This window comes from Cyberlindnera jadinii (assembly GCF_001661405.1).
Source record: "Cyberlindnera jadinii NRRL Y-1542 unplaced genomic scaffold CYBJAscaffold_1, whole genome shotgun sequence".
Taxonomy (NCBI): domain Eukaryota; kingdom Fungi; phylum Ascomycota; class Saccharomycetes; order Phaffomycetales; family Wickerhamomycetaceae; genus Williopsis; species Williopsis jadinii.
The window spans coordinates 1,803,916-1,829,062 of record NW_017963652.1 but is presented as its reverse complement, the minus strand read 5'-3'; the positions used below and the strand labels follow the sequence as shown (position 1 = coordinate 1,829,062).

General features: G+C 46.2%; 14 protein-coding genes across 14 annotated transcripts in view; 6 read left to right on the top strand and 8 right to left on the bottom strand.

The window, feature by feature from the left end:
- APE1 (metalloaminopeptidase APE1) overlaps positions 1–1,969 on the bottom strand; it is a gene marked incomplete at its 3' end in the record, with an annotated part of 2,608 nt that extends 639 nt beyond the window's left edge. The window contains exon 1 of the mRNA XM_020216972.1: positions 26–1,969. Within this exon, the coding sequence (XP_020073601.1) occupies positions 26–1,559 (1,534 nt within the window). The 5' untranslated portion in view covers positions 1,560–1,969. The remainder of the gene's footprint in view (positions 1–25) is intronic.
- Positions 1,970–2,274: 305 nt separating this feature from the next.
- Positions 2,275–3,408, top strand: DYS1 (deoxyhypusine synthase; the record flags this gene model as incomplete). Its single annotated transcript, XM_020212433.1, has 1 exon — positions 2,275–3,408. One exon carries the CDS (start codon positions 2,275–2,277, stop codon positions 3,406–3,408), a length of 1,134 nt encoding a protein of 377 aa, XP_020073600.1.
- A 100-nt stretch (positions 3,409–3,508) lies between these two features.
- On the bottom strand, positions 3,509–3,940 carry CYBJADRAFT_122278 (complex I NDUFA12 subunit family protein; the record flags this gene model as incomplete). Its single annotated transcript, XM_020212412.1, has 1 exon — positions 3,509–3,940. The coding sequence occupies one exon, from the start codon at positions 3,938–3,940 to the stop codon at positions 3,509–3,511; it is 432 nt and encodes a 143-aa protein (XP_020073599.1).
- Positions 3,941–4,100: 160 nt separating this feature from the next.
- CYBJADRAFT_135016 (M1 family metallopeptidase) lies at positions 4,101–6,875 on the bottom strand. The gene has a single exon (XM_020213124.1). The coding sequence runs from the start codon at positions 6,767–6,769 to the stop codon at positions 4,148–4,150; it is 2,622 nt and encodes an 873-aa protein (XP_020073598.1). The 5' UTR covers positions 6,770–6,875; the 3' UTR covers positions 4,101–4,147.
- A 251-nt stretch (positions 6,876–7,126) lies between these two features.
- ERG7 (lanosterol synthase ERG7) lies at positions 7,127–9,316 on the top strand (the record flags this gene model as incomplete). Its single annotated transcript, XM_020216174.1, has 1 exon — positions 7,127–9,316. One exon carries the CDS (start codon positions 7,127–7,129, stop codon positions 9,314–9,316), a length of 2,190 nt encoding a protein of 729 aa, XP_020073597.1.
- A 438-nt stretch (positions 9,317–9,754) lies between these two features.
- Positions 9,755–11,113, top strand: OMS1 (putative RNA methyltransferase; the record flags this gene model as incomplete). The annotated part of the gene is made up of 2 exons (XM_020212438.1): positions 9,755–10,627; positions 10,670–11,113. 2 exons carry the CDS (start codon positions 9,755–9,757, stop codon positions 11,111–11,113), a joined length of 1,317 nt encoding a protein of 438 aa, XP_020073596.1.
- Positions 11,114–11,154: 41 nt separating this feature from the next.
- On the bottom strand, positions 11,155–12,120 carry RRP4 (exosome non-catalytic core subunit RRP4; the record flags this gene model as incomplete). The annotated part of the gene is made up of 1 exon (XM_020213534.1): positions 11,155–12,120. One exon carries the CDS (start codon positions 12,118–12,120, stop codon positions 11,155–11,157), a length of 966 nt encoding a protein of 321 aa, XP_020073595.1.
- A 267-nt stretch (positions 12,121–12,387) lies between these two features.
- Positions 12,388–13,719, top strand: TRM5 (tRNA (guanine) methyltransferase; the record flags this gene model as incomplete). The annotated part of the gene is made up of 1 exon (XM_020216785.1): positions 12,388–13,719. One exon carries the CDS (start codon positions 12,388–12,390, stop codon positions 13,717–13,719), a length of 1,332 nt encoding a protein of 443 aa, XP_020073594.1.
- Positions 13,720–13,727: 8 nt separating this feature from the next.
- On the bottom strand, positions 13,728–14,591 carry INM2 (inositol monophosphate 1-phosphatase INM2; the record flags this gene model as incomplete). Its single annotated transcript, XM_020212400.1, has 1 exon — positions 13,728–14,591. One exon carries the CDS (start codon positions 14,589–14,591, stop codon positions 13,728–13,730), a length of 864 nt encoding a protein of 287 aa, XP_020073593.1.
- A 1,931-nt stretch (positions 14,592–16,522) lies between these two features.
- On the bottom strand, positions 16,523–17,092 carry CYBJADRAFT_170986 (uncharacterized protein; the record flags this gene model as incomplete). The annotated part of the gene is made up of 1 exon (XM_020216173.1): positions 16,523–17,092. The coding sequence occupies one exon, from the start codon at positions 17,090–17,092 to the stop codon at positions 16,523–16,525; it is 570 nt and encodes a 189-aa protein (XP_020073592.1).
- Positions 17,093–17,683: 591 nt separating this feature from the next.
- On the bottom strand, positions 17,684–19,108 carry TPS1 (alpha,alpha-trehalose-phosphate synthase (UDP-forming) TPS1; the record flags this gene model as incomplete). Its single annotated transcript, XM_020212346.1, has 1 exon — positions 17,684–19,108. The coding sequence occupies one exon, from the start codon at positions 19,106–19,108 to the stop codon at positions 17,684–17,686; it is 1,425 nt and encodes a 474-aa protein (XP_020073591.1).
- Positions 19,109–19,506: 398 nt separating this feature from the next.
- TFC1 (transcription factor TFIIIC subunit TFC1) lies at positions 19,507–21,246 on the top strand. The gene has a single exon (XM_020213188.1). It carries the CDS (start codon positions 19,530–19,532, stop codon positions 21,066–21,068), a length of 1,539 nt encoding a protein of 512 aa, XP_020073590.1. The 5' UTR covers positions 19,507–19,529; the 3' UTR covers positions 21,069–21,246.
- On the top strand, positions 21,247–23,536 carry NCP1 (NADPH--hemoprotein reductase). Its single transcript, XM_020213189.1, has one exon. It carries the CDS (start codon positions 21,424–21,426, stop codon positions 23,434–23,436), a length of 2,013 nt encoding a protein of 670 aa, XP_020073589.1. The 5' UTR covers positions 21,247–21,423; the 3' UTR covers positions 23,437–23,536.
- A 100-nt stretch (positions 23,537–23,636) lies between these two features.
- The window catches only part of MSN5 (karyopherin MSN5), a gene marked incomplete at both ends in the record, with an annotated part of 3,552 nt that continues 2,041 nt past the window's right edge, over positions 23,637–25,147 (bottom strand). The window contains one exon of the mRNA XM_020213533.1: positions 23,637–25,108. Coding sequence (XP_020073588.1) covers positions 23,637–25,108 — 1,472 coding nt within the window. The remainder of the gene's footprint in view (positions 25,109–25,147) is intronic.

The window sequence follows — 25,147 nt, the reverse complement described above, 5'->3', positions numbered from 1 at the left end:
GAAGAAATTGAAGGTCCAATAGTACCTCCAGATCTTGCATTGTTCTTAATCTGGAAATATTGGATTTTATCATCGTTTATCTTTGCTAGCTCCTCAACAAGGGACCAACCAACAGAATCTGTAGCCATATGGCCATTCGGATCAAGCGCAACAGTAACACCAATGTTTGGCAATGGGAAGTGGTTCTCAAGGTATTCACTCTTATAAGTAGGGTTCAACAGATGTGTAACATCAGCTGACAAAATAATCGAGTTAGCAAATGAGATCTTCGACAACGTATCAACACTTTGGCCATCTGCAATGTCCTGGGTTGAAGCGATGACTCTTTGAGTAATGCTTGTGATCAAATTGGATTTAGCACCTTGTCTCGTTAAGGAACCAATCTCTTCATTATCGTAGAGTAGTACTTGGTTGAATAGACCCTTAGGGATTGGCTTTTCGGCAAACTCCAACAGAGCATGAAGTGCAGCAAACGAGCACAATCTGTCATCAATTCTTGGGGCAATGAGAAAGTCATCCTTAATACCACTTAGGGTTCCCCTTTGAACGTCGAACAAGTCCAAGTCCAGGATGGCAAGATCTTGCACCTCCACCTTAGCCAATGACGCAATGTATCTCAACAATTCCAGAGAATGCTTACCATACAATGGTGCACTCTTTTCTGCCTCTGAAGGAGGCGCATCTGGACCTGGCGAGAATGCAATGACAGGAATTGCCTTTTCCTCTGTATCATAAGGTGGATTTGACACCGCACCAAAGTGAGGAGCCAGAGTAGAGATTCTTGCAATTGGCTTTGGGGAAGAGTCGACCAATTTGGATACAATATTGTAGCCAACAGGTGATTTTGGATCTTTAACTTTGACAAGGACTCTACCAGCGATACCCAAGTCTCTATCGAACCAAACAGGCGAGAGGGCACCGGCATACGGTGCCACACCTAGCAGTTCATAACCGTCAACTTTGGACTTTTTGGAAACAGGCTTCAGCTTTGCAGCCAAAGCATCGACATGGGCACCCACAATACCTGATCCGAACTCAGGTTTCCACCCTTCACCAAGGACAAATGCACCTAGGTTGGTACCATTTCTAACGGTATAGTACAAGCCAGGTGTCAATTCACCCCAATCTTCCTTTTCAGAGAGATAGGTAAACCCCTTTGATTCCAAAAGCTTCGAAAAGTGCTCCACAACGTGATACGTTGTGGGGTTTCCTGCAGTGAAGTCGATATACCTGTGTGAATAACCCAGGTAGTAATCTTCATTCGTAAAAGAACCGGTTTTCTTCATCACCTTACTGCTTCTGTAGAGGTTGTCATCGCCAGCCAGTTCATCCTCGCTATCGTCATCAGGTGTAGTTTGTTCATCGTCAAAGACAGTGTTTCTAGAGGCCTTTTTCTTGGAGGACACCTTCTTCTTGGAACGCACCGCTGCGGAAGAGCTGGTCTTGCCTGCTGAAGATGAGTTGTCCTCCTTCTTAAGCATAGATGCTCCCAGTTGGAAGAGGTCGAACGCCTGACGCATGGCCAGTTCAGCTTTATCGAAATTCAGTTCCCTTTCCATGGCAGATTGCTAGAAAAGTACTGAGATAGTGATATCGTGTATTAAAAGGGTGGTGGAATGGAAGAGCAATATCTAAAGGACTACAAGGTGCTTATATATGGGGAGCTCACCTGCCCCTCCCCCCGCCCCGAGCCAGCACGGAGATTAGCCGGGGGGGGGGCGCCTGGCCTGGTGGGCTCGCTTATCTATTTCGAGCCACATCTCCGGCCTAGGGTGATGGGTGATATACCAACACCATTGTGTGATAATTCTACTAGAAATTGTGTGTCACTTGTGCCGAGTATCACGTACACCTCCAACGTAGCTGGGATGCCCTGATTGTTGGAAGCTGATACAATGGCGTGGTTGTAAAGGTGACTATTGTGAGCATTCCATGCTGGGGCTAGGGTACTAATCCATAGCCCGGCTCGGACGATGAGAACCGTGGAGCCATTGCTACAGTTCCAGATGCTTGAGTCCACGATGAAGGCAAGCCCGTCCACCAGTTCGCACGTGAGCACAAGCACGCACTGGCATTCTCTGTCAATTGGCCTAGAGACAGCACCCGTGGGTGATTATTGTTCCATTGTAACGCTGATTCTAGTCCCGTTCACCATCTCGGTTTTCTTCCCTCTGGAGATGCTCCGTATAGAGGAACGAGACATAGGGAGAAAATTTTTTTTGGCCTAGTCTCATCACTCAGCTCACCATTGTTGAAAGGGGAAAGCATCAACCAATGTCCAAACAGAATTCCGAGCTTCCAGAGATCCTCTCCGATGCAGTGCTTAAGGCATCTGTTCCGGTTCCTGACTCATTTGTCGAGGTGAAGGGAATTGACTACTCCAAGCCTGAGGCTACGAACATGCGTGCAGTAGACCTCATCAATGGTATGAAGACCATGGGATTCCAGGCTTCGTCCGTGGCTAAAGGTTGTGAGATCATTGACGAGATGAGAAAGTGGAGAGGTAAGCACAAGGATGAGCTGGAGGAGCACAAGCAGACGGGTGAATTTGACGAAGAAGGCTACCAGAGAACCACGGTGTTTATGGGTTACACCTCTAACCTGATCTCTTCTGGGTTGAGAGACACACTAAGATTCCTCGTCCAAAACAAGCACGTGAGTGCCATCGTCGCTACCGCAGGTGGTATCGAGGAGGACCTCATCAAGTGCCTTGCGCCAACTTATATGGGTGAATTCAGCCTTCAAGGTAAAAAGTTGAGAGACGAGGGTATGAACCGTATCGGTAATCTGTTGGTTCCAAACGACAACTATTGTAAGTTTGAAGAGTGGATAGTGCCAATCTTGGATACACTGTTAGAGGAGCAGACACAGGCTGCGACAAAGCTCGGTGCTGAATGTTTGGATGCAGGTTCTCCAGCTGTTCTGTCACCATCTGACCTGATCAGAAGATTGGGTAAAGAGATCAACGATGAGTCTTCAGTGCTTTACTGGGCCTACAAGAATGATATCCCAGTGTTCTGTCCTGCTATCACAGACGGTTCCATCGGTGATATGCTCTTCTTCCACACTTTCAAGGCATCTCCTCAACAGCTGCGTTTGGACATCGTTGCTGACATCCGTAAGATCAACTCGATGTCCATGGCTGCTTCTCGCGCCGGTATGATCCTCCTTGGTGGTGGATTGATCAAACACCACATCTGTAACGCCTGTCTCATGAGAAACGGTGCAGATTATGCCGTGTTTATCAACACAGGTCAAGAATTTGACGGGTCAGATGCCGGTGCAAGACCAGATGAAGCTGTGAGCTGGGGTAAGATCAAAGCTGAAGCCCACTCTACCAAGATCTATTGTGATGCTACAGTCGTCTTCCCATTGATAGTGGCAGCTACTTTTGCCAGTGGCAAGTAGACTATATATATACACACACAGAAGGTATAGATTTAATGTTGTTTATAATAAATAGGGAAATAAATATGTCTTTGAAAAGGGTAAAATAAATAAATAGGCCCTAGGCTTGGGCTCTCTCGGCAACCTTTGGCTCCCACTGCTCAAACTTCGGCTTTGCAGTGTTGTATGGCACGTAGCACCCAGTGGTTCCTGTTAAATTTGTAGCATGCACCGCCGGTGGTGTGTATGCCCTTTCCGTCTTCTCCTCCCCTTCAAGCTTGTTTGGAGGCGTGTTGGTACCATAGCCCAACCAGTAGTGCCAGCCAGGCTCCAACTGAGAAACATCGTAGAATTTGGTATCTTTATACTCAACCCATCTGGATCTCAGATGGATATCAACAGGGTCATGAGATTCGTAGTACTCGTTACCATAGTCATCAACACCAACTAGGGTACCAGCACGGGCGTCACCGATGGTGTTCATCTGTTTGGCGTAGCGCGCCCAGCCGGACTTCCATATGTTCTTGATAGTTCTTCCAAACGAAACGGACATTGCTTTGCTTCGATCCTCTTCAAGCTGTGTTGTTGTTGTTGTTGTTGTAGGAGCTTTTGCTGTTGGAGCTTTTTGTGGTTTTTTCAACCCCCCTAAAATTGTCTGGTGTGCGGATGTTTTACAGGGCTCATACGCAGCTTACATCATTGGCTACAGAGAGCACTCTCTTAAATATACGTTTAGAGTAGAAATACTAGCGTCATAGGCCTATTGCAGCCATTTGGCGATATCCTCGCTGTCCCTGGCGACCCAATTCGCGTTGGTCTTGATACTGTCGGTGACCTGGTCGAGCGATCTTTCGAAGCCGTAGATGTCCTTTCCTTCAAAGAACTTCTTGATCTCATCGCTCTTCTCCAAACTGGCAAATGAGCCCAGTGTAAACTTGACGAATCTGTCGAAAACGACCCTGTTTGCGTTCAGTCTTTCATAGATGGCATCATAGTTATCCTTCAAGTAGGCCCAGAGTTTGTCACGCGCAGCGTTGTTCTTGGACAAGGCAACAGCAACGAACTGGACATCCATGATTGGAACTTCGGGAGATAGGATAAGGTCAAGCGACTTGTCGATCAACGCATCGTTTGTTGCAGTGCCCAGAGAAGCTAGCACGATCTCACGAGTATCGAGGGCATCGCTGGATCTGATGATATTGTATACGGAGTCCCAATCCTCCTCAGTGGCGTCCTTTGGAGAGACAATGGATTGGAAAATCACACCTCTCAATGAAGGGTCGACGGGCTCACCTTGTTGATACTTGGCAAAGACAGACTGTGCAGGCGAAATGATCTCTGTTATCCCAGCACCGACAGCACTCGCCAGCAGCTTCACTTTCAAATCCGCAACTAGGAAATCCTCAGGAGTGGTGTCAAAGTCCAAACTCAGTGCACTTGGTGAAATGATACTCTGAATAAACTTGTTTAGGGCATCTTGAATATCTTTTGGTTGTTCATACCAGACTTGGGATATTGAGCCAAGTGATTTTAAAATCGCATCCCAAACAACGGCTTCAGATTCTCCTTTCAACAGTTTTATAAATTCAAGAGCATCTGATGTCTTTGTCAACCCAGCAGCTGCGGTGAAGGTCAAATCACTAACCAGTCCAACCTTATCAGTTGGTGATAGCTTATCCAGGTTGTTCTTAATGGCGTCCAAAGTCGTCTTGTCATAGACAACACGGTAAAATCCAGTGGAGTTCTTATTGACTTTAAAGAATCCATCAATCTTTGGAATTGAGATAGAACGTTCAGTCAAAGTCTGGCGAACCACATCATCATCACCAAGCCCCGTGGATAGGTTCAAAGGAATCCACCAAATGGTTTCATCTTCAGAGTCCTTGACATCACCGGAAGCTAAGAATCTGTGTTGAGTGAATTTGACCTCATCACCAATGGTCTCCACAGAGACATATGGGAACCCGATCTTTGAGATCCAATTATTGGCCATAGTGACAACATCAACACCACTAACCTCAGAGATGGAGGCCCACAAGTCTTTAGTTTTAGCATTACCAAACTTGTGTTCGCTCAAGTAATGTGCCACACCAGAGAGAAAGTCTTCCACACCAATGGTATTGGCGAGCTGGTTGATGACACTACCACCTTTCAAGTAAGAAATGTGGTCAAAGACTTGGTCAATGTCTGCAGAACTTTGAATCGGAACCTCAACTGGGTGAGATCCTCTGGAAGCATCGGCAGTCAAGGCAGTTTGCAAGTCTTCAGTTATACAAACGTCAAACACCTTCCACTGTGGGAAGAGCTTATCCAAAGCATATGAGCCAACCCAAGTGGCGAAACCCTCGTTGAGCCATAGCTCATCCCACCAGTCCATGGTGACCAAATTGCCAAACCATTGATGTGCCAATTCATGAGCAACGACATAGGCAACCTTTTTCTGGTACTTCTTTGCACTTGTCTTCTCATCAAACAACAACGCTGTTGGTCTAAAGGTAACCAATCCCCAATTCTCCATGGCATTGTGCGAGTACGATGGCACTGAGATGAGGTCCAACTTTGGCAAGACATAGTCAATCTTGAATACATCTGAGAACAGATCAACCACTTTTGCAGCCACGGAGAGCGCAAATTCACCTTGAGATGAGATTCCCTGCTGGGTGTAGATACGCACTGGTAGCTTCTTACCGTTGTAGGACTTTTCAGTAAGGGTTTCAATGTAGTCCATCTTACCCACAGCCCAGGCAAAGAGATAAGTGCTCATAATCGGGGTCTCTTGGAACTTGACAACCTTCAAGCCAGAAGCCTCAACGGCACCTTTCTTCTTACCATCACCAAGCACTTTCGAAGAGATCACCGGGGTGTTACTCAGAGCAGTGAAGTCCTCAGCAACGGAAATTGAGAGCTGAAATGTAGCCTTGAGGTTTGGCTCATCCCAACATGGGAGCGCACCACGGGCTTCTGTCGCCTCGAACTGCGTGGACAACATCACCTGCTCCTTACCGTCCTTATCCAAATAGTCAGAACGGTAAAATCCATTCATATTTGTCTTGATCTCAGCAGTGTACTCAATTTCCAACAACGCCTTTGCACCTGCTGGGACCTTCTCACCAAGCGAGAACGTAGCTGTCTCGTGCTTTTCATCCACCGTGACACCATTGATGCTGACCTCGGCTTCAGTCTTGTTCAACGTGTACGTCAGCTTGTAGGTGTTGAAAGTCAGCTTGGAGGCATGCAGAACGAGCTGATCTGTGGTTTCCTTAACGTCCAATTGAACCTTGACATCACCGTGGAAGGTGTTTGCCTTAACATCGATCTGCGACACTTCCAGGTCGTAACGGATTGGCTTGAAAGTGGATGGCAAGACGTCTCTCTCAGTCATTGTATGGTGTACGAGCTCAATTGGAAGGTATCAAAGGGGTAAGAGCCGATGCGAATTGAAGAATTCAAGCAGTGTAATGGCGAGAAAAGGGGGTTTCTCCAGTTACTTGAGATGAGACGAGTGTTGCGGAGGTGGCTCACTATACAAAGTCCCAAACGGGACATTTCGCAAGAAAAACTGCGCAAATTGAGAGGTGCAGGAGCAAGTCTACGCAAATTACCGGATTAGGAAGGAACAGGTTTCGCCGATTTTGCGCAAACTAATAACCGTAAAGTGCTAAACGAAGAGCGTTATATCACGGCTCTGACAACCCATTGTTTCCTTCATAAAGCTCATTGACTGCGAGTGACTGACCCAATGGATATGGCTGAGCAACCACTCTACTCCGAGGTACTCGGACTACCAAAGACGGACCCTACTCGCTGGCGATTGAACACCACTGAACTTGGTGCTACTACATGGGAGTATCTCACTGGTGATGATGAAGATGTAAACGAGAGAGAACAGTCGGCCTTTGTCAAGTACGCCCTCGAGGTTGAAGACTTCAATCCACCTGACCTGCCAAATGACTCCCAATCTGCGTTCACAGCTGCGAAGAACGGTGCCACGTTCTTCAGCTACTTACAAGATGAGAGTGGTATCTTCCCGATGCAGTATCAAGGCCCAATGTTCATGACGGTTGGTTATGTGGTGGCTCATTACTTCTCAAAGACACCGATTCCGGAGCATGAGAAGGTAGAGCTGATCAGATACATCGTCAATACCTCCCACCCTGTTGATGGAGGTTGGGGCCTCCATTCTGTTGATAAGTCGACATGCTTTGGTACTACTATCAACTACGTTGTCCTGAGACTATTGGGATTGCCAAAGGACCACCCTGTTTGCTTGAAGGCTCGTAGAACTTTGATGAGACTTGGAGGCGCACTGAGAACACCACACTGGGGGAAGGCTTGGCTGAGTGTGCTGAACCTCTACAAGTGGACAGGTGTCAACCCTGCCCCTCCAGAGCTTTGGGCATTGCCATATTGGTTACCGATTCATCCTGGTAAATGGTGGGTTCATACTCGTGCCATTTACTTACCCTTGGGGTATCTATCTGCGGCTCGTGTACACTGCGAGGAGGATGACCTGATTAGAGAGCTAAGAGACGAGATATACAAACAGGACTATGATTCGATAGACTTCTCAAAGCACAGGGATGACGTCTGTGGAGTGGACCTGTACTATCCACATTCGAAGCTGTTGAACTTTGCAAACTACTTTCTGTCCAAATGGGAGAATTGGAGACCATCATGGCTCTTGAGATCTCTGCAGACGTTGACGTATGACCTTGTCAAGAAGGAGTTGCTGAATACAAAGGACTTGTCCATTGCGCCTGTTAACGCTGCCTTCAACACCGTCATGGTGTTTCACGAGGAAGGCAAGTCGCCTCTCTTCGAGTCGTGTATGTCCAGATTGAAGGAGTGCCTCTTCCATGGCTCGCAAGGTCTGACAGTCATGGGAACTAACGGTGGACAGGTCTGGGATTGTGCGTTTGCAGTTCAGTACCTCTTCATGGCTGGGCTGGCAGAGCTGGATGAGTTCAGACCGATGGTTGAGAAAAGCTACAGGTTTCTCGTCAGGTCTCAGTTCACTGAGGAGTGTGTTGATGGAAGCTACAGGGACAAGAGGGTTGGTGGATGGCCATTCAGCACCAAGGAACAAGGATACACCGTCAGTGATTGTACTGCAGAGTCTGTTAAAGCCATCATCATGGTTAGAAACAGTGCCAAATTTGCCCATTTGAAGGACTTAATCACAGATGACAAGCTGAACAGAGCTGTTGATGTGCTCCTCTCTCTACAAAACGTTGGCCACTTTGAGTTTGGATCCTTCGCCACGTACGAGAAGATCAAGGCCACCCCACTGATGGAATTGCTCAATCCAGCTGAAGTGTTTGCCAATATAATGGTTGAGTATCCGTACGTTGAATGCACAGATTCCGTCGTCCTTGGGCTGACGTATTTCAGGGAGCACTCCCAGTATCGTTCTGACGACGTTAGTCTTGCCATATCGAGAGCCATAGATTACATCAAGAGAGTCCAGGAGCCTGACGGCTCATGGTATGGATGCTGGGGAATCTGTTATACCTACGCAGCCATGTTTGCTCTTGAGGCACTCTACACAGTTGGCGAGAACTACGCAAACAGTGATATAGTTCGCAAAGGTTGTGATTTCCTGGTTTCCAGGCAGAGAGCAGACGGTGGATGGAGTGAGTCCATGAAGAGCTGTGAACTACACTCGTACGTTGAAAGCGATAGATCGCTCGTTGTTCAAACAGCATGGGCGTTGATAGGGCTGATCTTAGCGGACTATCCGGACAAACAAGTGTTACAACGAGGCATCAGCCTGCTGATGGAGAGACAGCAACCAGATGGCAGATGGAAGTTTGAAGATATTGAAGGTGTCTTCAACCATTCCTGTGCCATCGAGTACCCGAACTATAGGTTCCTCTTCCCGATAAAGGCACTGGGACTATACGCAAAGAGATACGAGTCACAGCTCTGAGATTTGCGTGAAGGGCTCACTCGACGCTGACGACACCCTCCTGTCGTCGCAGACGTCAAAGAACTCAGATGACGGCTGAATTGAAGGACTCTTTGATCTCGCTCCAGCGTTGATCTTAGCCATGAACTCGTGTCTTTCCATAGATTCCACCTCCAATTCACCTTTCGACACGGAACAAACTCGTAGACCGGTACACGTGATCCCCCTGGACCTCATGCCGGCGTTTAAATCAACAAATTCGAACTCCATTGGCGTGTATTGCGCGTTGTAGGAAGGCAGCACCGGCTGACGCGTGTACGTGTTGATGTTAGACGTGTACGGGGAGAGAAGCACACAGTGGGCGGGCTGGTGAAAAAAAAATCCACCAAACACCGAGATTCCGGCCCATACTCTCATACACTGCCATCAAAAGCGAATAACTGATAGCCTGAAAGCAAGATGCTGAGTCCCTTCTTGAGGCTGAGACCCAGCGTACGCTCCACTGTTGGACTGACAGTGCCGTTGGTACGCTACAGCTCAAGGTCTTCGTTTTACCAGGCTCCTGGAGCACACGTCAAGAAGTCCAAGACCAAAGAGGAGCTTCAATTGGAGCAACTGGAGAGGGATATGAGGTCGTCGAAGTGGTATGTGCGCTGGTGGGCGACGTTCCGCACCAAGGAGTTCCAGAAGAAGATGACGTGGTACTACGTGGGCTCGTACGCTGTGTTTCTCTACCTGGGATGGAAGTACATGGGCGGACTGTACAAGAAAGACCAGGAGCTGGACGAGATCACGGGCAAGATGAATACACAGGGGAAAGTTAACGAGTACGAGATGCTTAGATGGAAGCAGCTCACCGGGAAGGCCCGCTACAGGGACGAGAAGAAGCTCGCGGAGTACGAGAAGCTGAAGGCCAAGGGAGTCACGGACTTTGATGGGATGGAGATCACCGTTGAAGGGTTGAACCACTGTCACGAGAAGATCCTGCCTGCCAGGGACACCACTGGCTTCTACGACTCCAAGGCCGAGGAGTACGATAAGGATATCGACTGGGAAGAGAAGATGGTCTTTATGGGCAAGAGACGGAAATGGCTGATGAAACACTGTCGTGGAGACGTTCTTGAGGTGTCATGTGGTACTGGCCGTAATATCAAGTTCATGGCGATGGACCACATCAAATCAATCACCTTTCTGGACTCAAGTGAGAAGATGATGGAGATTGCCAACAAGAAGTTCAGGGAGAAGTTCCCTCTGTACAAGAACGCTGCGTTTGTCGTTGGTAGGGCCGAAGACCTTGTTGATTTGGCACGAGGGAAGAGTGCTGATATTCAGGTGAGTGACGTTGACGAGAAGCAGGTGGATGTTACTGCTAAGCACTCGACGATCAAGTACGACACCGTGATCGAGGCCTTTGGCCTGTGTTCCCACGAGGACCCAGTGAGAGCACTGAAGAACTTTGCTGAGCTGCTGAAGCCTGGTGGCCGTATTGTGCTCCTGGAGCACGGCCGTGGTGAGTACGACTTCATCAACAACGTGCTGGATAACAGAGCTGAGAAGAGACTGGAAACATGGGGCTGTAGATGGAACCTGGACATCGGAGAGCTGCTAGACGATAGTGGATTGGAGATCACCGAGGAGAAGAGAACACACCTGGGAACCACATGGTGCATCGTTGCAAAGAAGAAGGACGACAAGAAGCGTGACGAGGAGATGACCTTTGTGGAGAAGTATCTCTCTCCAGGTATCCAGGAGAGACTACAAAAGATGAAGGAAGAAGAGGAGATCATCGAGGCTATGAAGAAGAAGAAGAACGATTAAGTGCAATACGTCTGTATATAAGATCACCACGTGTAAATACATCAACCCCTATACTTTTCCGCAGTGATGACATCGTCACCTATTGATTCCATAACTTCACGGTCGATGAGCTTGCCAGCCTCGTCGTACGCCATGCTGGCCTCGTAGCACGCCGTGACTCGCTCGAGCGTGATTCCAATCTCACAGTAGGCGAGGATCTTGATACAATTGGCGTACCTCGTTATGGTTTCCCTGATGCTCTGAGAAATCTGGTCATTGACATCGCTGTAGATCTCCCATGACGACTCTTCCTCCAGTCTCGTGATAGTCACGGAGGCATTGCCCACGGAGTAGTTGCCCCTGGTGGACAGGGCAGCAGCATCTTTGCCCACATGGGAAGCTGACTGCTGCTGCTGAAGATCACTGGTCTTTCTCAACCATACGTAGCCATTGACACCAAGAATGACACTTACTCCACCAGGCAATTCATGGCTGTGGTATTTCGATCTCACCACCAGGGAGCTAGGCACCTTCAAGAAGACACCGTCCCTCAGCTTCCCGTACTTCAAGGATCTCGTGTGCAACGAGGCAGACCCGTCTTGGAACAGGGACTGGACCTCAGCATTCAGCAAGTCTCCCTCTTTCAGGAAGTTTCTCATCTGGAGCTCATCGGCTTCGTTCTTACGTCTCAGAACACCACCTGGCAGATTCACAGACCCAAGCATCAAGACAGCGTCCTGCTTAGCACCAATGTCCACCTTCCATCTCTTCTGGCCAACCTCTGTGATCCTACCAACAATATGATCACCAGTCTCCGGTTGATAGCGTCCCCTGATGGGAATCACAGAGAGCAGCCTGTTCACACGAGACACTGTTCCCGCAACAGAGCTATACGTTCTATTCTCGAGGTAATACGTGCCGTGGCCTTTCATCCAGACAGGGTCATCGGTCACCAGCTCCCCCGGCGTCACTATGGCCCTGTTCTGCATCGACCCGTCTTCATCATCAGCATTGTCACTGTCCTCCATGTCAACATCGATATCCCCTTCAATTGCGTTATGTATCACCTCATCGTTATCGTTGAACGTGAGATCAGTGTGCTTGTTAATGGTGATAACGTCCATCTTCCAACCCTTGTACGCCTTCTTTGCTACTGCTTTCTTTCCTTACTCCTTCGAATACTCATCACGGGTCAAAAAATTTTCCGTGGTGATGGGGGCCTCACTGAAAATTTTGAGCTCATCGCAGCATCAGACATAAATGGAAGCAGCCATTGGGTTGAAAACACAGGCAAAATGAACCTAGCTCCGCCAGTGAACAGGGCTATGACCCAATTGGACAGAGCATTCTTCCATAGAACGCTGTCTGTTGTTGAGGCGCACTTCAACGAGCCGAAACTGGTGGGCCAGTTCATCAAGTTGTACTCCAAGGACATGCTCAAGCTGAAGAAGATGCGCAACGTCAACAAATACGACGACGGCACAAGAGGTGTGCTACTGAAGGATGAGGTCCACTCTGTAGAGGAGGTGCCTGTGAAGCTGTCTGCTGAGGGATTCCGCTTCCTCCAGCAGAACAAGGTGCAATTGAAGCCGTACTCATTGACCATAGGATACGACTTCTGGAAAGCAGAGGAGATCCTTGGAGCCATACTGCCCGAGGAGTTCCTGGACGAGGTGCCTTCAGGCTTCACCATCACTGGCCATATTGCACACTTGAACCTGAGAGACGAGTTTAAGCCATTTGGCGAGCTTATAGGGCAAGTCATCCTGGATAAGAACCCCAATATCAGAACAGTTGTTGATAAGGTGGGGTCCATCGATACCGTATACCGTACATTCTCCATGAAAGTGCTCGCTGGAGACGACGACCTCATAGTGGAGCAGCGTGAGTCCAACTGCGTCTTCCAATTCGACTTCTCAAAGGTTTACTGGAACTCGAGATTACACACAGAGCACGATAGGCTGGTCAATACCTTCCAGCAGGGCGAGCTCGTGTGTGATGTGATGGCTGGTGTCGGCCCATTCAGTGTGCCAGCTGGTAAGAAGAGGGTCTTTGTCATCAGCAATGACTTGAACCCAGACAGTTTCCACTGGATGAAGGTCAACATCCAAAGGAACAAGGTTGGTGATTATGTCGAACCTGTTAACGTTAACGGCAGAGAGCTTATACAGAGATGCTTGGACTATGCCTCCCAGTTCGACAAATCACACAACGGTGGTGTCAAGTATCTTTCGAAAAAGCGTAAAGCCGGTGAGGAGCCCATCTATCAGTTCCTTCCAGTGCCAAAGTTCATCCACCATTTCGTCATGAACCTTCCAGACTCTGCCTTGGAGTTCTTGAACGAATTCAACGGGATATATTCATCGGTACCAGAAATCAGAAGACTGGAGGGGTTTAAACTGCCAATGGTGCATGTTTATTGCTTTGAGAAGTTCAGCCCTGATGAACCAGAGCCGAGTGATGAGGACATCCAGCGCAGAATTCACACGAGGATGTGTAGAATCATTGACTATCCATTGGACTATGACACTCTACAATTCCAATTGGTGAGAAAAGTTGCACCTACAAAGCCAATGTACCGTGTGTCTTTCCAACTCCCGGAGCAGGTGGCATTCAAGACTATTTAACAAGTACATTAGTAATTCAAATCACCAGTGGTATAACTCCAGAACTGTTCAACGTAGTTCTTTTGCTCCTCTGGGTCAGCACCTCTAACGAAAAGATACACTCTACTGTCAATGGTGTTATTCCAGACAGCCCTGTTACCACCAACACAGATACCACCAGTCTCCTGAAGAATCACCCAGCCGGCACACACGTCCCACATCTGACAGCCACCTTCCCAATAACTGTCGAGCTGGCCAGTAGCAACATGGCAAATGTTCATTGCTGCAGAGCCGAGGGATCTGAAACCATGTGCAAATCCACCGTTTTGACTCATGAGGCTCTTCATGAGATCCCACTTACGTTCAAATAACTCACCACCACGATCTGAACCGGATTCAAGGCCGATCAGGGAAGATTGAAGCGTCAATGAAGGCTTTGTATCCTGAGCCTTTGGCAGACGCTTGTCATTGAGGAAAGCACCTTTACCCTTGATGGCGTGGAACAGCAGGTCCAGGTGAGGGTTATAGATCACACCAACCACGGGTTCCTTGTTCAACGTGAATCCCAGAGAGATACACGAGTAAGGGAAGTTATGGATGAAGTTTGTAGTGCCGTCAATTGGATCCACAATGAACGTTGGGTCATCGGACAACTGAGTCTCTCCAGGGATGTACGTCTCCTCCCCAATGAACTTGCACCCGCTGAAGCTGGCCCTGATACGCTCGCTAACAAGGGTCTCGACCTGCTTATCGATCTTTGTAACCAAATCAACAGAGTTCTTCTTGTCGTCAAAGGTCTCCCGGCCACTATGGGAACTAATTATGTCTCCACACTCTTTGGCCAACGCCGTGAGGAAATCATGAACCTCTTGTAAGTCAATTGACGAAGACATCTGTGCAATGGTCGAATCTATCAAGTAACAGCAATCAACTTGCTAGCAATCAACTTGTGTGAAGAAACGTGTCTTTATAGAGCAAAGTAGACCTGAATAACCGCGTTTGATACCTGGGAGAGGTTGCAATTGTTGGCCAAAACGGTTCCTTTTGTGGGCTTTTGCGCCAAATGTGAAACTGCGGTCAGGGCACGAAAAGGCACAGCAAAATGACAGCAAAACTGATTTACTGGCAGGAAAAGTGTCTCAAGCCCAAAAATTAAAGCTCATTCCACAAGCTCATTATCTCGCTCGTATTGTCTACCATTCAGTCAGGAAGGGACCAGATGTTCTCCATGAGCCAGTGATAGATCATCCACTCACCACGCGTCGTCCACGCAGCTGGAAGGCGTGTGTCGTTACCACTTTGCTGTGATATCCGACCATCGGACTAGATTTCCGGATTTATAACTGAATTACATACATCAGCTGTGATTTCCAGTAACACTTTGCAGTGATCACATCCTCTTTGGGATGTGAAAATAGCATGAAGCACGAGTCCTCAAGATTCGAGTGTTTCTCTACGATGGTTTGAAAGGGGCTCGTTGAACCATTATATTTCGCCTTTCTTAGTTCTTAGGAATTGAATCTCTTCTCTTATATTTCTGAATTTTATTGTCATTAAGATTATTCTTATAGTCATGATTAGATGCAAAAATTAGAATGATATTTATAAAAATAGCAACCCCCGTTTAAATTTCCCCAAATTATACCACAATATAGCTTTCACCCTAATTAAGAGATACACAATGTATGATCAATTCACCTTCAATACTCTCTGAGATATATCCATTCATGGTTTGTATGGTTTAATCAAGAAAAACACATAAATTTGCTTATATCTCAGCAACAAAACAAAACTTGGAAAACCTAACTAGGAAAGCAAAGTAACATATCCACATCATCGTATATATTGACTTTGAGCTTGATTGGATCAACGGCCCTTTCAAAATAAATCACAACGTGTTGCATTTACATATGCAATTCTGGTTCTTCGTTGCATCAGCAATCGTAAAAATGTTAGGATGTTTTCAATTTCCGCTGCATTGTTTACATTTGGAATTCTTATCAACACAAAATGACACAAAACCAGTACAGTTTTATACACAGAATTAAAAACATCACCAAACAATGGCCAAGAACAAAAGGTTGAACAATAAAGGCAAAAATCCCAGAGGGTGTCCAAGAAAGATTCGGAGCTCTCTTACTGGAGCCATGTACATCCTATTGTTAATGAAAGAAATATTATGACGTCGATATAACTGGAAACATTTTGAGGTGAACCCCGAAGAGCGAACTGGGGACTCCTTTGATCTCTCATTGAACAGCGAGAAAATAATGGCGTTAAAGAAGAAGATAGACCAAATGTAGTCCGTAGGGAAGTCAAAGCAATGCCGTAAACTATACAAAACGTCACAAATATAGTGATTGATGATCATTGGCAAATCATAAGACATCTAACATCATCCTACGAAAACATCGTGCCACCACCATCCGAAAGTCAAGAATTGGTAAGCATGAGCAGGAACCGCGGGATGAACAGAAACTTGATGATGAGCTCGCACTAAGCCTTTTACCAGCGTTTGGCCTTCAAATGTCAAGTCACGGGGACACGACTCTCGAGAATGATTGAAGAGTACATGAGCAGAACATGCACCGGCTGTGGAACAATGAAGCACACACTGTCTCTGGACGACCGCACCTTCCACTGTGCCTCGGGCAACCTCTGTGCCGACCGTGACATCAACGGTGCGTACAACATCCTCATCAAGTGTCTTGTCCCATCTCAGTAAGACACACACAAGGTGTGCATTCATGCTCCTCTAAAATCACTACCTCTGTGCTGTCTCTAAAGAGCACAAATGGCACATTTTCATGAACGATGGAGGCCGCTATTTGTTCTCATATGGCACCTCATCCACGGTCCAACCATGTTCTCTGTAATATAAATAGTGCTTCATTACGTTCAGACGACACAGTAGACACGCAAACTCCTTCAAGTCGTCGTAGAACCCGAGCTGTTCCGTCTTGCTCACCCTATGGCTGAGTATACACCCATAATGGTAGCGATGCCCACAGGGTAGCTCCAACACCATTTGGCTAGATGTGTACCCTTCAATACATATACAACAGGTTTCCTTACCTCGAGACAGCTCAGAATCTTGTCTTGGTTTGAACCTCTTGCAGAAGGAGTGGTCTGGGTTTGTATATTCGAACCCGAGTGCCCAGTCGGAGTCATAGTCTGGTGAAAAGCAATCAATGTCGTTTCTTGTGACACACCGAGGCTTGGGTAGAGCAGGCTTGGGTCTGGGTGTATCTCTCTTGGACTTGACAACCCCCAGTATAACCAGCAGAAACCACAGGGCAGAGATGTTAACCGTGGATATCGACAATAGGACGACCAAGATGAACCATACGGTGTACCAAACACATCTGATTCCAATCTTGAAGAACTGAAACATGCTATCATTCCGGGCTTGTGCAACCCTCCAACATATTTTCATTCTGCTCAGAGAGCCGTGTAAATAGCGTATAATCCTGGTACAGGAACAGTAGGAGAAGAACAGCACGCAAATCGCGAGCGATATCAGTATGCCATACAAAAGTATCTGGATCACTTTAGAACTGTTCTGTAAGCTGAAGTGGCCAGTGGAATCCTTTGATAGAAGAAAAGTTACTGGCGGAGACCCACCAGCTTCCTGGTCAGCTGATTGGTTGTAACCGTAGTTGCTCGAATGGGTTACAATTGCTTTTCTTTCGAACTGCAGGTGCATCGAATGAATAGGCCCGGGTGTGTGGACCTGGTTGTAACGATAGTGCATCAGCAATAGTTTACTACAAGACAGTGTATACAAGAACAATGACATTGGATGAAAGCTTTTAGAACACTCTTTATAGGACGAATTGTTTGCTTCAATTACTTCTGCAACAATGATCTGCAATTACAAGCACAAGTGAAAGTCCAACTTAAATTGAAAGTCCGACAAGGAAATTACAGAAAGTACATGTGTGCACCTTGGTCATGGATGTGAATGTGGTCAATTGAACAACCCTTAAGCACTTGACTTAAGCTTATACAACTCCTTGACAAAATTTTCTCCCCAAAAGGCACTAGTGTATTTTGAAATGTATTGGAACAACTTGTCATGGTTGGCCTTCTTCTTCTCCTCCGGGAGGGTGAGTGCCTCGTAGATGGCGTGGCTCAATTCATCAGTGTTCCACGGATTCACAATGATTGCACCGTTCAATGACTGTGCAGCACCAGTGAATTCAGACAATATCAAAGAACCGTGTTTCTCCTCTTGACATGCAATGTACTCATACGAAACCAAGTTCATACCATCCCTGGTGGAGCTGACCAGGCAAACGTCAGAAACAGCATAAAGGGAAATCAATTCGTTAAAAGGGATAGACTTGTGCATGAAGTGGATTGGAACAAACTCAACAGTACCAAAGGTTCCGTTGATTCTTCCAACGAGTTCATTGACAGTGGCTCTCAACTCCTGATACTCTTCAACGTCTCCTCTTGAAGGAACAGCAACTTGTACAAGCACCACTTTACCAATCCATTCAGGATGTTCATTCAGAAAAACCTCCAGTGCATGGAGTTTCTGTGGAACACCTTTGATATAGTCAAGTCTATCAACACCGACAATGATCTTCGTATCTTGAAATTTACTCTTGAGCTGTTCAATTCTCTTTACAACTTCGGGTTTCTTCAAACCTTCGGTAAAGTTATCAACGTCAATACCAATTGGGAATGCACCAACGTTCACATTACGTCCCCTGTATTCAACACCGTTGGGCATTGTTGCAACGCCTAGCACCCTCTCCACGGAGGAGAGAAAATGACGTGCATAGTCATACGTATGGAAGCCAATAAGATCACAGCTCAGAACACCTCTCAGTATTTCCTGTCTAACGGGTAAAACTCTATAAATCTCTGAAGATGGGAACGGCGTATGTAAGAAGAAGCCAAGCTTAACGTCCTTGATGCCCCGTTGTTCAATTTGTTTGCGCAGTAATTCCGGCAGTAGCATCAGGTGGTAGTCGTGAACCCAAACGATATCGCCATCTTTGACATATTTGATGATCTCGTCTGCAAACTTCTCATTGGCCTCGTTATACGCCACCCAGGCGTTCTCGTCAAAGTTGATCTCACCTGGATGGTAGTGGAAAAGCGGCCAGAGAATCGAGTTCGAAAACCCGTTGTAGTGTAACTCTGCAACCTCATCACTGAGGAAAATTGGTGTTGCCTTGAACTTATCGTTCAACTCTCTCGTGACTTTCTCCTGCTCGTCAGCTGGCACTTCCCACCCGGGCCACCCGAACCATTGGAACGTGGAGGTCTTCTTTAGACCTTGAAGAGCAGTGACGAGACCACCAGATGACATGTTGTACTCGTACTCCCCATCTGGAGAACGCTTCAACGTCACCGGAATTCTATTCGAAACCACCAAGACGTTACCTTTAACCATGTCTTTGTCTATTTGAGTTTCTCTAATGAATTGGGATCGATGGTCAGAAAAGTCGTGCAATTAGACCAAACGTTTTTATGCCTTTGCTAGTGTGTCTGAGCTGAAAGTTGCTAATTGCTGTGTAGTTCAAAAAGATAATCTCGTTTATGAATCCTTCTGCCATAAAATTGCTATTACATGTGGTGCGATGCACGTGACTGTTCCTCTAGTTACCAGACGACGGAGGAGAACGGTTGTCCTGGAAACCGTTTACAGTAGGGGAAAATTACGTAAACAAGCCTGCGTGGTGTGAGGAAGAGGTAGGGTAACACTTGCTCCACCAGATTGTCATGTTTTGGAGGACGAGACGTAAACAAATAAACAGATACGCAGATTCTTATAACTCATCAATTCATACAATACAGCCTGGGAAGATACAGCAATGTCTAAGCAGTACGCGAAGGAACATTCCTTGGACATCCCACATGTGTCGTGTATTGAATTTCCTCTGAAAGTTCAGAACGTTGACAAAGCCATAGGCCTTGTTGGTGGTGAGAGTGCTATTATTAAGGCGTGTCAGGATGACTCTTCACATCCTTTGGAGTTGAGATTCACAAACAATATCTATGAGCACCCTGTGAATGCAAAGGTGAATACTCATGAACAGATTCTAATAAAAATCTCGCTGCCAAAAAGTGTGTTGAAGGCCAACGCCGGGAATGTCCAGAGGTCACTACAACAGCTGCACAGTGTCCATTCCAAGCCTATCCATATTACACCAGTTGCCATTATCAACAAGACCTTTAGATTCCGAGAGATGTCAGACTTCCAATACCAGATGAGCAACTCACCATTTGCACAAAAGGTCAATAAATCGATACACAGCTTGAACTATACAGAGATTTGTTCCCTAGGGTTGGACGAGGATTTGAAACCTTGGGCTCCCAACGAAAATGGGCTCTACGATTTACCACCGCCACCTAGATTCTCATCTATACCACTGCCTTTCAACTACCATTATAAGAAGAACGCAGCGACGGTGTTGAAGGAAGGTAAATTGACAACCAGAAACAAACATTTGAAGTTGAATTCCTCCATTATTAAGTGGGAGGATCAACCTCCCACGGGTCCATCAGAGGAATCCAAGCAACAGCTGGAATTCTTCCAATCGCATTCCGATAATCTGGTGTATAAGGATGTATTGGATGCATTGGAAATAATTCGTAAATTGTTCGAGATACGGCCGATATGGATTCGGAAACACTTGGAAGCCAACCTGCCCGTGCATTTGAAGACATGCTTCAAATATGCCTTACCCCAGGTTTCCTACACCTACACCAAAGGTCCATGGAGACAGACGTACATTCGGTTTGGGGTGGATCCAAAGTCTTCTGCGGAGTTTTCCCGCTATCAGACCGAAGGTTTCAGGGTGCCAGGGTTTAACAAGACAGTTCCCAAGGGATTCGTCAGTGAAGTTCCGAATGGAGTTTCAAAGATATTCAAGTTTACCGGGGTTGAGTTACCCCACAGTTTACACTTTCAGCTGGAAGACATCGTTGATGAACAGGTGTGTCTGTTGTTATCGCACGCCAAACTGAGAACGGAGTGTGATTTCCACGATGGTTGGTACGACAGCACCACGATGGCCCGACTGAGGAAACTCATGAGGTACAAGCTACGGTGCTTAATGGACGGAACCACCATGGACCCAGAGAAGGTGGACTACTTCATCAACAAGCTGGAGGTCACCGAACGTGAAGGGGACGCGGATGAAGATCACGATGACGCTGACGACGATGACCAATGCGACGATCTGCACCTGGGTGACGAAGAAGGGGAAGAGGATGGTGAAATAGACGTTGGTGAGTCCAATTTTGAAGACATCATCAACTACTTGGAGAAGCACAACCCAAGGGGCGCATCCGAGATCGCACACTTGACCTGTCTGCTAAGACAAGGCAATATACCCGAATTCAGCTGAAGTCAGCGCAAACAAACCCCTATTAACCCCATCTATCAAGCGTTGTAGTAATATAACAGCATACAAAGGGTGCCTGGCCGGCAGCGCAAGAGTGTCGAGAAACAAAAAATTATTCTGAAAAGGGAAATGATTAGCGGGTTTGAAAAACAGGCTTCAGGGACACGGTTGGCGCACGTCCGCGGAAAGAACACGCGTGCACCGAAAAGGAAGAAACACCCATAAACGATGATCGGGCATTTTTTCAGACCATTTTTTTACTTAAACGAAGTACTGTTCTTCTTTCCTTTCAATTGTTGATTTCTCAATTAGTCTGTTCTTGACTTGCTGTTTGTTTCGATAAGAAGAGAGAAGCAGAATGGCTTTAGATACATTGGATTACTCGGTGTTGGCTGCGCTGGCCCTGGCCGTGCTTGCATACTTGACCAAGGGTGTGTTCTGGGGAGTTGGCGATGATGGTACGAAGGTGGTTAGCGATTCCAGAGACATCTCCGAGGTGGTGAGAGACCACAACAAGAACTACGTTGTGTTCTACGGCTCCCAGACTGGTACTGCTGAAGACTATGCGCACAAGTTTGCCAAAGAGCTGAAGGCCAAGTACAAGCTGAACATTATGGTTGCCGATCTCGCAGATTACGACTTTGACACTTTGAACGATTTGGAGTGCGTGGTGTCCTTTTTCATCGCCACGTACGGTGAAGGTGACTTCCCAGATCAATCCGTGCCATTTGAGGATCATATCTCCAACCTTTCCAAGGGGGACTTGTCCAATTTGAAGTATACCTTGTTTGGTTTGGGTAACTCCACGTATGAGTTCTACAACGGTGCTGCTGTTAAGGCTGATAACGCTTTAAAGGCCGCTTCTGCTACAATCATTGGAGAATTCGGTAAAGGTGACGATGGTGCTGGTACTCTCGACGAGGATTACCTCGCTTGGAAAGAGGCCACAATGGATATCCTCAAGTCCTCGTTGAACTTGACGGAGTCTGATGCTAAATTTGAAGCCTCTTTGAAAATCACCACCTTGGACCCAGGCGAGTATGAAGATGGCGAGGTGTTCTTGGGAGAGCCTGATAAGTCATACTTGGACAAATCTACAAACCTGTCGTTGGGTCCATTTGACCATGCTCATCCTTACTTGGCTCCTATTGCCCACTCAAAGGAATTGTTCAACTCCAAGGATAGATCATGTATCCATGCTGAGTTTGATCTTTCCAATACAAACTTGCGTTACTCAACCGGTGATCATTTGGCTGTTTGGCCATCCAATGCCAACGAGAAAGTTGAAAAGTTCTTGAAGATTGTCAACTTGTGGGAGGATAAGGAGCAGGTAATCGAGGTCAAGGCCTTGGACTCAACCGTTAACATCCCATTCCCTTCACCAACAACCGTGGAGACTGTTTTCCGCCACTTTAAAGAGATTTCTGGTCCAGTTTCAAGACAAATCGTGGCCAACTTAAAACAATTTGCTCCAAATGAGAAGGCTCAACAACAGTGTGATAAGTTGTCAAAGGACAAAGATCTCTTTGCCAAAGAGATCCATGAAAACAAATACGACTTGAGCGAAGTGTTGTCCATCTTATCTGACGGTGCTACGTGGAAATTGCCTTTGGAATTTTTGATTGAAACTATCTCTCCATTACAACCTCGTTATTACTCCATCTCTTCTTCGTCGCTTTCTGAGAAGACCACAATCCACATCACCGCTGTTGTCGAGGCTGATAAGTTCCAAGATAGACTTATCACAGGTGTTACTACGAACTTGTTGCGTAACATTGAAATTGATCAAAACAAGGAATCAGCAAAACCTCATTTGACCTATGACTTGAAAGGACCAAGAAACAAATTCTCGCCATACAAGTTACCTGTTCATGTGCGTCGTTCTACTTTCAGATTGCCAACTTCACCAACTGCGCCTGTGATTATGATTGGTCCAGGTACAGGTGTTGCTCCATTCAGGGGCTTTGTCAGAGACAGAGTCGCATTGGCTCAACAAGGCAAGACATTTGCCAAGATGGTGTTGCTATACGGATGTAGAAGATCGGACGAGGACTTCTTATACAGAGACGAATGGGTCGAATACGCAAAGACCCTCGGTGAGAACTTTGAAATGCACAGTGCCTTCTCTAGAGAAGGAGCTGAAAAGGTTTATGTTCAACATAAACTTTACGAGCTGAAGGATGAAATCATGGAGCTGATCGATGCAGGTGCTTTCATCTACGTCTGTGGTGATGCTGCAAGAATGGCAAGGGATGTCAACGATACTTTGTGTAGAATCATGTCTGAAAAGAAGGGATTCTCTACAGAAAAGGCACACGAGATCTTGAAGAACTTCAGAACTTTGAACAAGTACCAAGAGGATGTCTGGTGATGGTTCAAACAACGCCCTATCAGGTATATAACTAGCTATAAATCAACAATTGTGAGAAGAAGAAAAGAACAAAGATTACTACATGAATACAACAATGGATTGTATATTTTGAAAAATAGTGTAATGTTACTTTTTTGCTTTACTTATCATTTTATTTTGTTATTCCAGCCGTGGTGGAATCTTTATGGATACAAAGATAGTCAGTTATCACCAAAGAGATTGCCCAATGCACCATTCTCTAGAAAAGGGTCGTTCATCAAGTCAGTATCTCCTTTCTTTTTCTTTTGAACAGCATCAAGTTGTCTAAGTCTTTCTCTCTTCATACTTTCATCGTCGTCACTGTGCTCTTTCACGGTTTGGATGAAGTGCAGCATTGAGTTTCTCTGTTCTCTTATGTTCTTTGCAGTGTCTAACCCTTGCTCGAGTTCTTTAAAATCTGCATCCAGAGAATTTGGTAGTAAACTTCTCAATACCTGTTGCATGTACGGTCCATGGACTTTCATGTTGATGTAAAGTGATGTGAGTACATATGCCGATTCACCTTGACTCTCACGGTAGAAATCAATGGTTAAGCAATGCACAATAGATTTTGTAAGGTTTTCACACAGGAACTTGTCAACTTCTTCATCTTTCAAGACTATGTCATTCAGGACCGCTCTAATAATCAAAATAGCGTTGAAAGAGCATCTTGAATCTTTAAGCATGATAATATGGCACAACAGTTGAAGGAATGGAGCTAAAATGTTTTTATCATTGAAAATCAATCTTCTAATCTCCAACTGGGTATCCGTTAGTGGACTCTTGTGTCCATACTGACCAACACAGTCAACAAGTAGTCTAGTGATAACTTGTGTAACCTGTCTCAAAATATGCTCCTCCATCATTTCCTGGCTCAACTGGGCGTCATCCTCATCGAATTGAAGTCCACTAATGTACACCTTTTCCCATTTGTTGACCAGAAGTTCATCCAAAGTAACGAACATCTGTGGCAACAACTGACGCATAAAGTTTCCAACATGTGCTGGGGGACAATTTTTAATAACCGGCCTCAGCATAATGCTGATCATGTGTTTCCATGAGTGCAGAGTGATTCCAACGTTCTCTCCTGTAGCGGCTCTCCAGAAGATATCCGCAATGTTGGGAATGGTGTATAATGTATCATCAAGGTTTGAAATCGTCGCAAGGGACAAAAACACATACTCTCTAGTGTATCTCACGATGTGACCAACAGAGTCTGCAAAGTCTCTGAGGGTGTGCATCGCTTTGACATTTTCTTCCAAAAATTCATCTCTAGACTGGATTGAAACACCCATTTGCCAAAATCTCTCAACTGTTGTATCCCTGACAAATGATTGAACGATTCGAGGTAGTGGTTTCCAGTTCTCTGGGTTATGGTATGCCTGGATTTGATAAAGAAGTTGTAGAATATGTGGAATGATTGGCGTGACCCTAGGTTTCCAGAGCGCCAAAAGATTTTTAAAGTTTTCGGAATCCTTTGGAAGCTTTTCAATAGAATATTGGATAAGTAACCTAGTAGATCTCACTGGGAACAGAGCAGACCATCTATCCTTCAACTCTGCCTTAAGTTTCAACCCTTGCTCGTCCATTGGTGTTTTTAGCAAGTCAGCATCGGGTGAAATACCTCTAGATTCAAAGTATTCCGCAATTTTCACTATTCCCAATCTTTCCATGAACCACGGCAAATCACTTA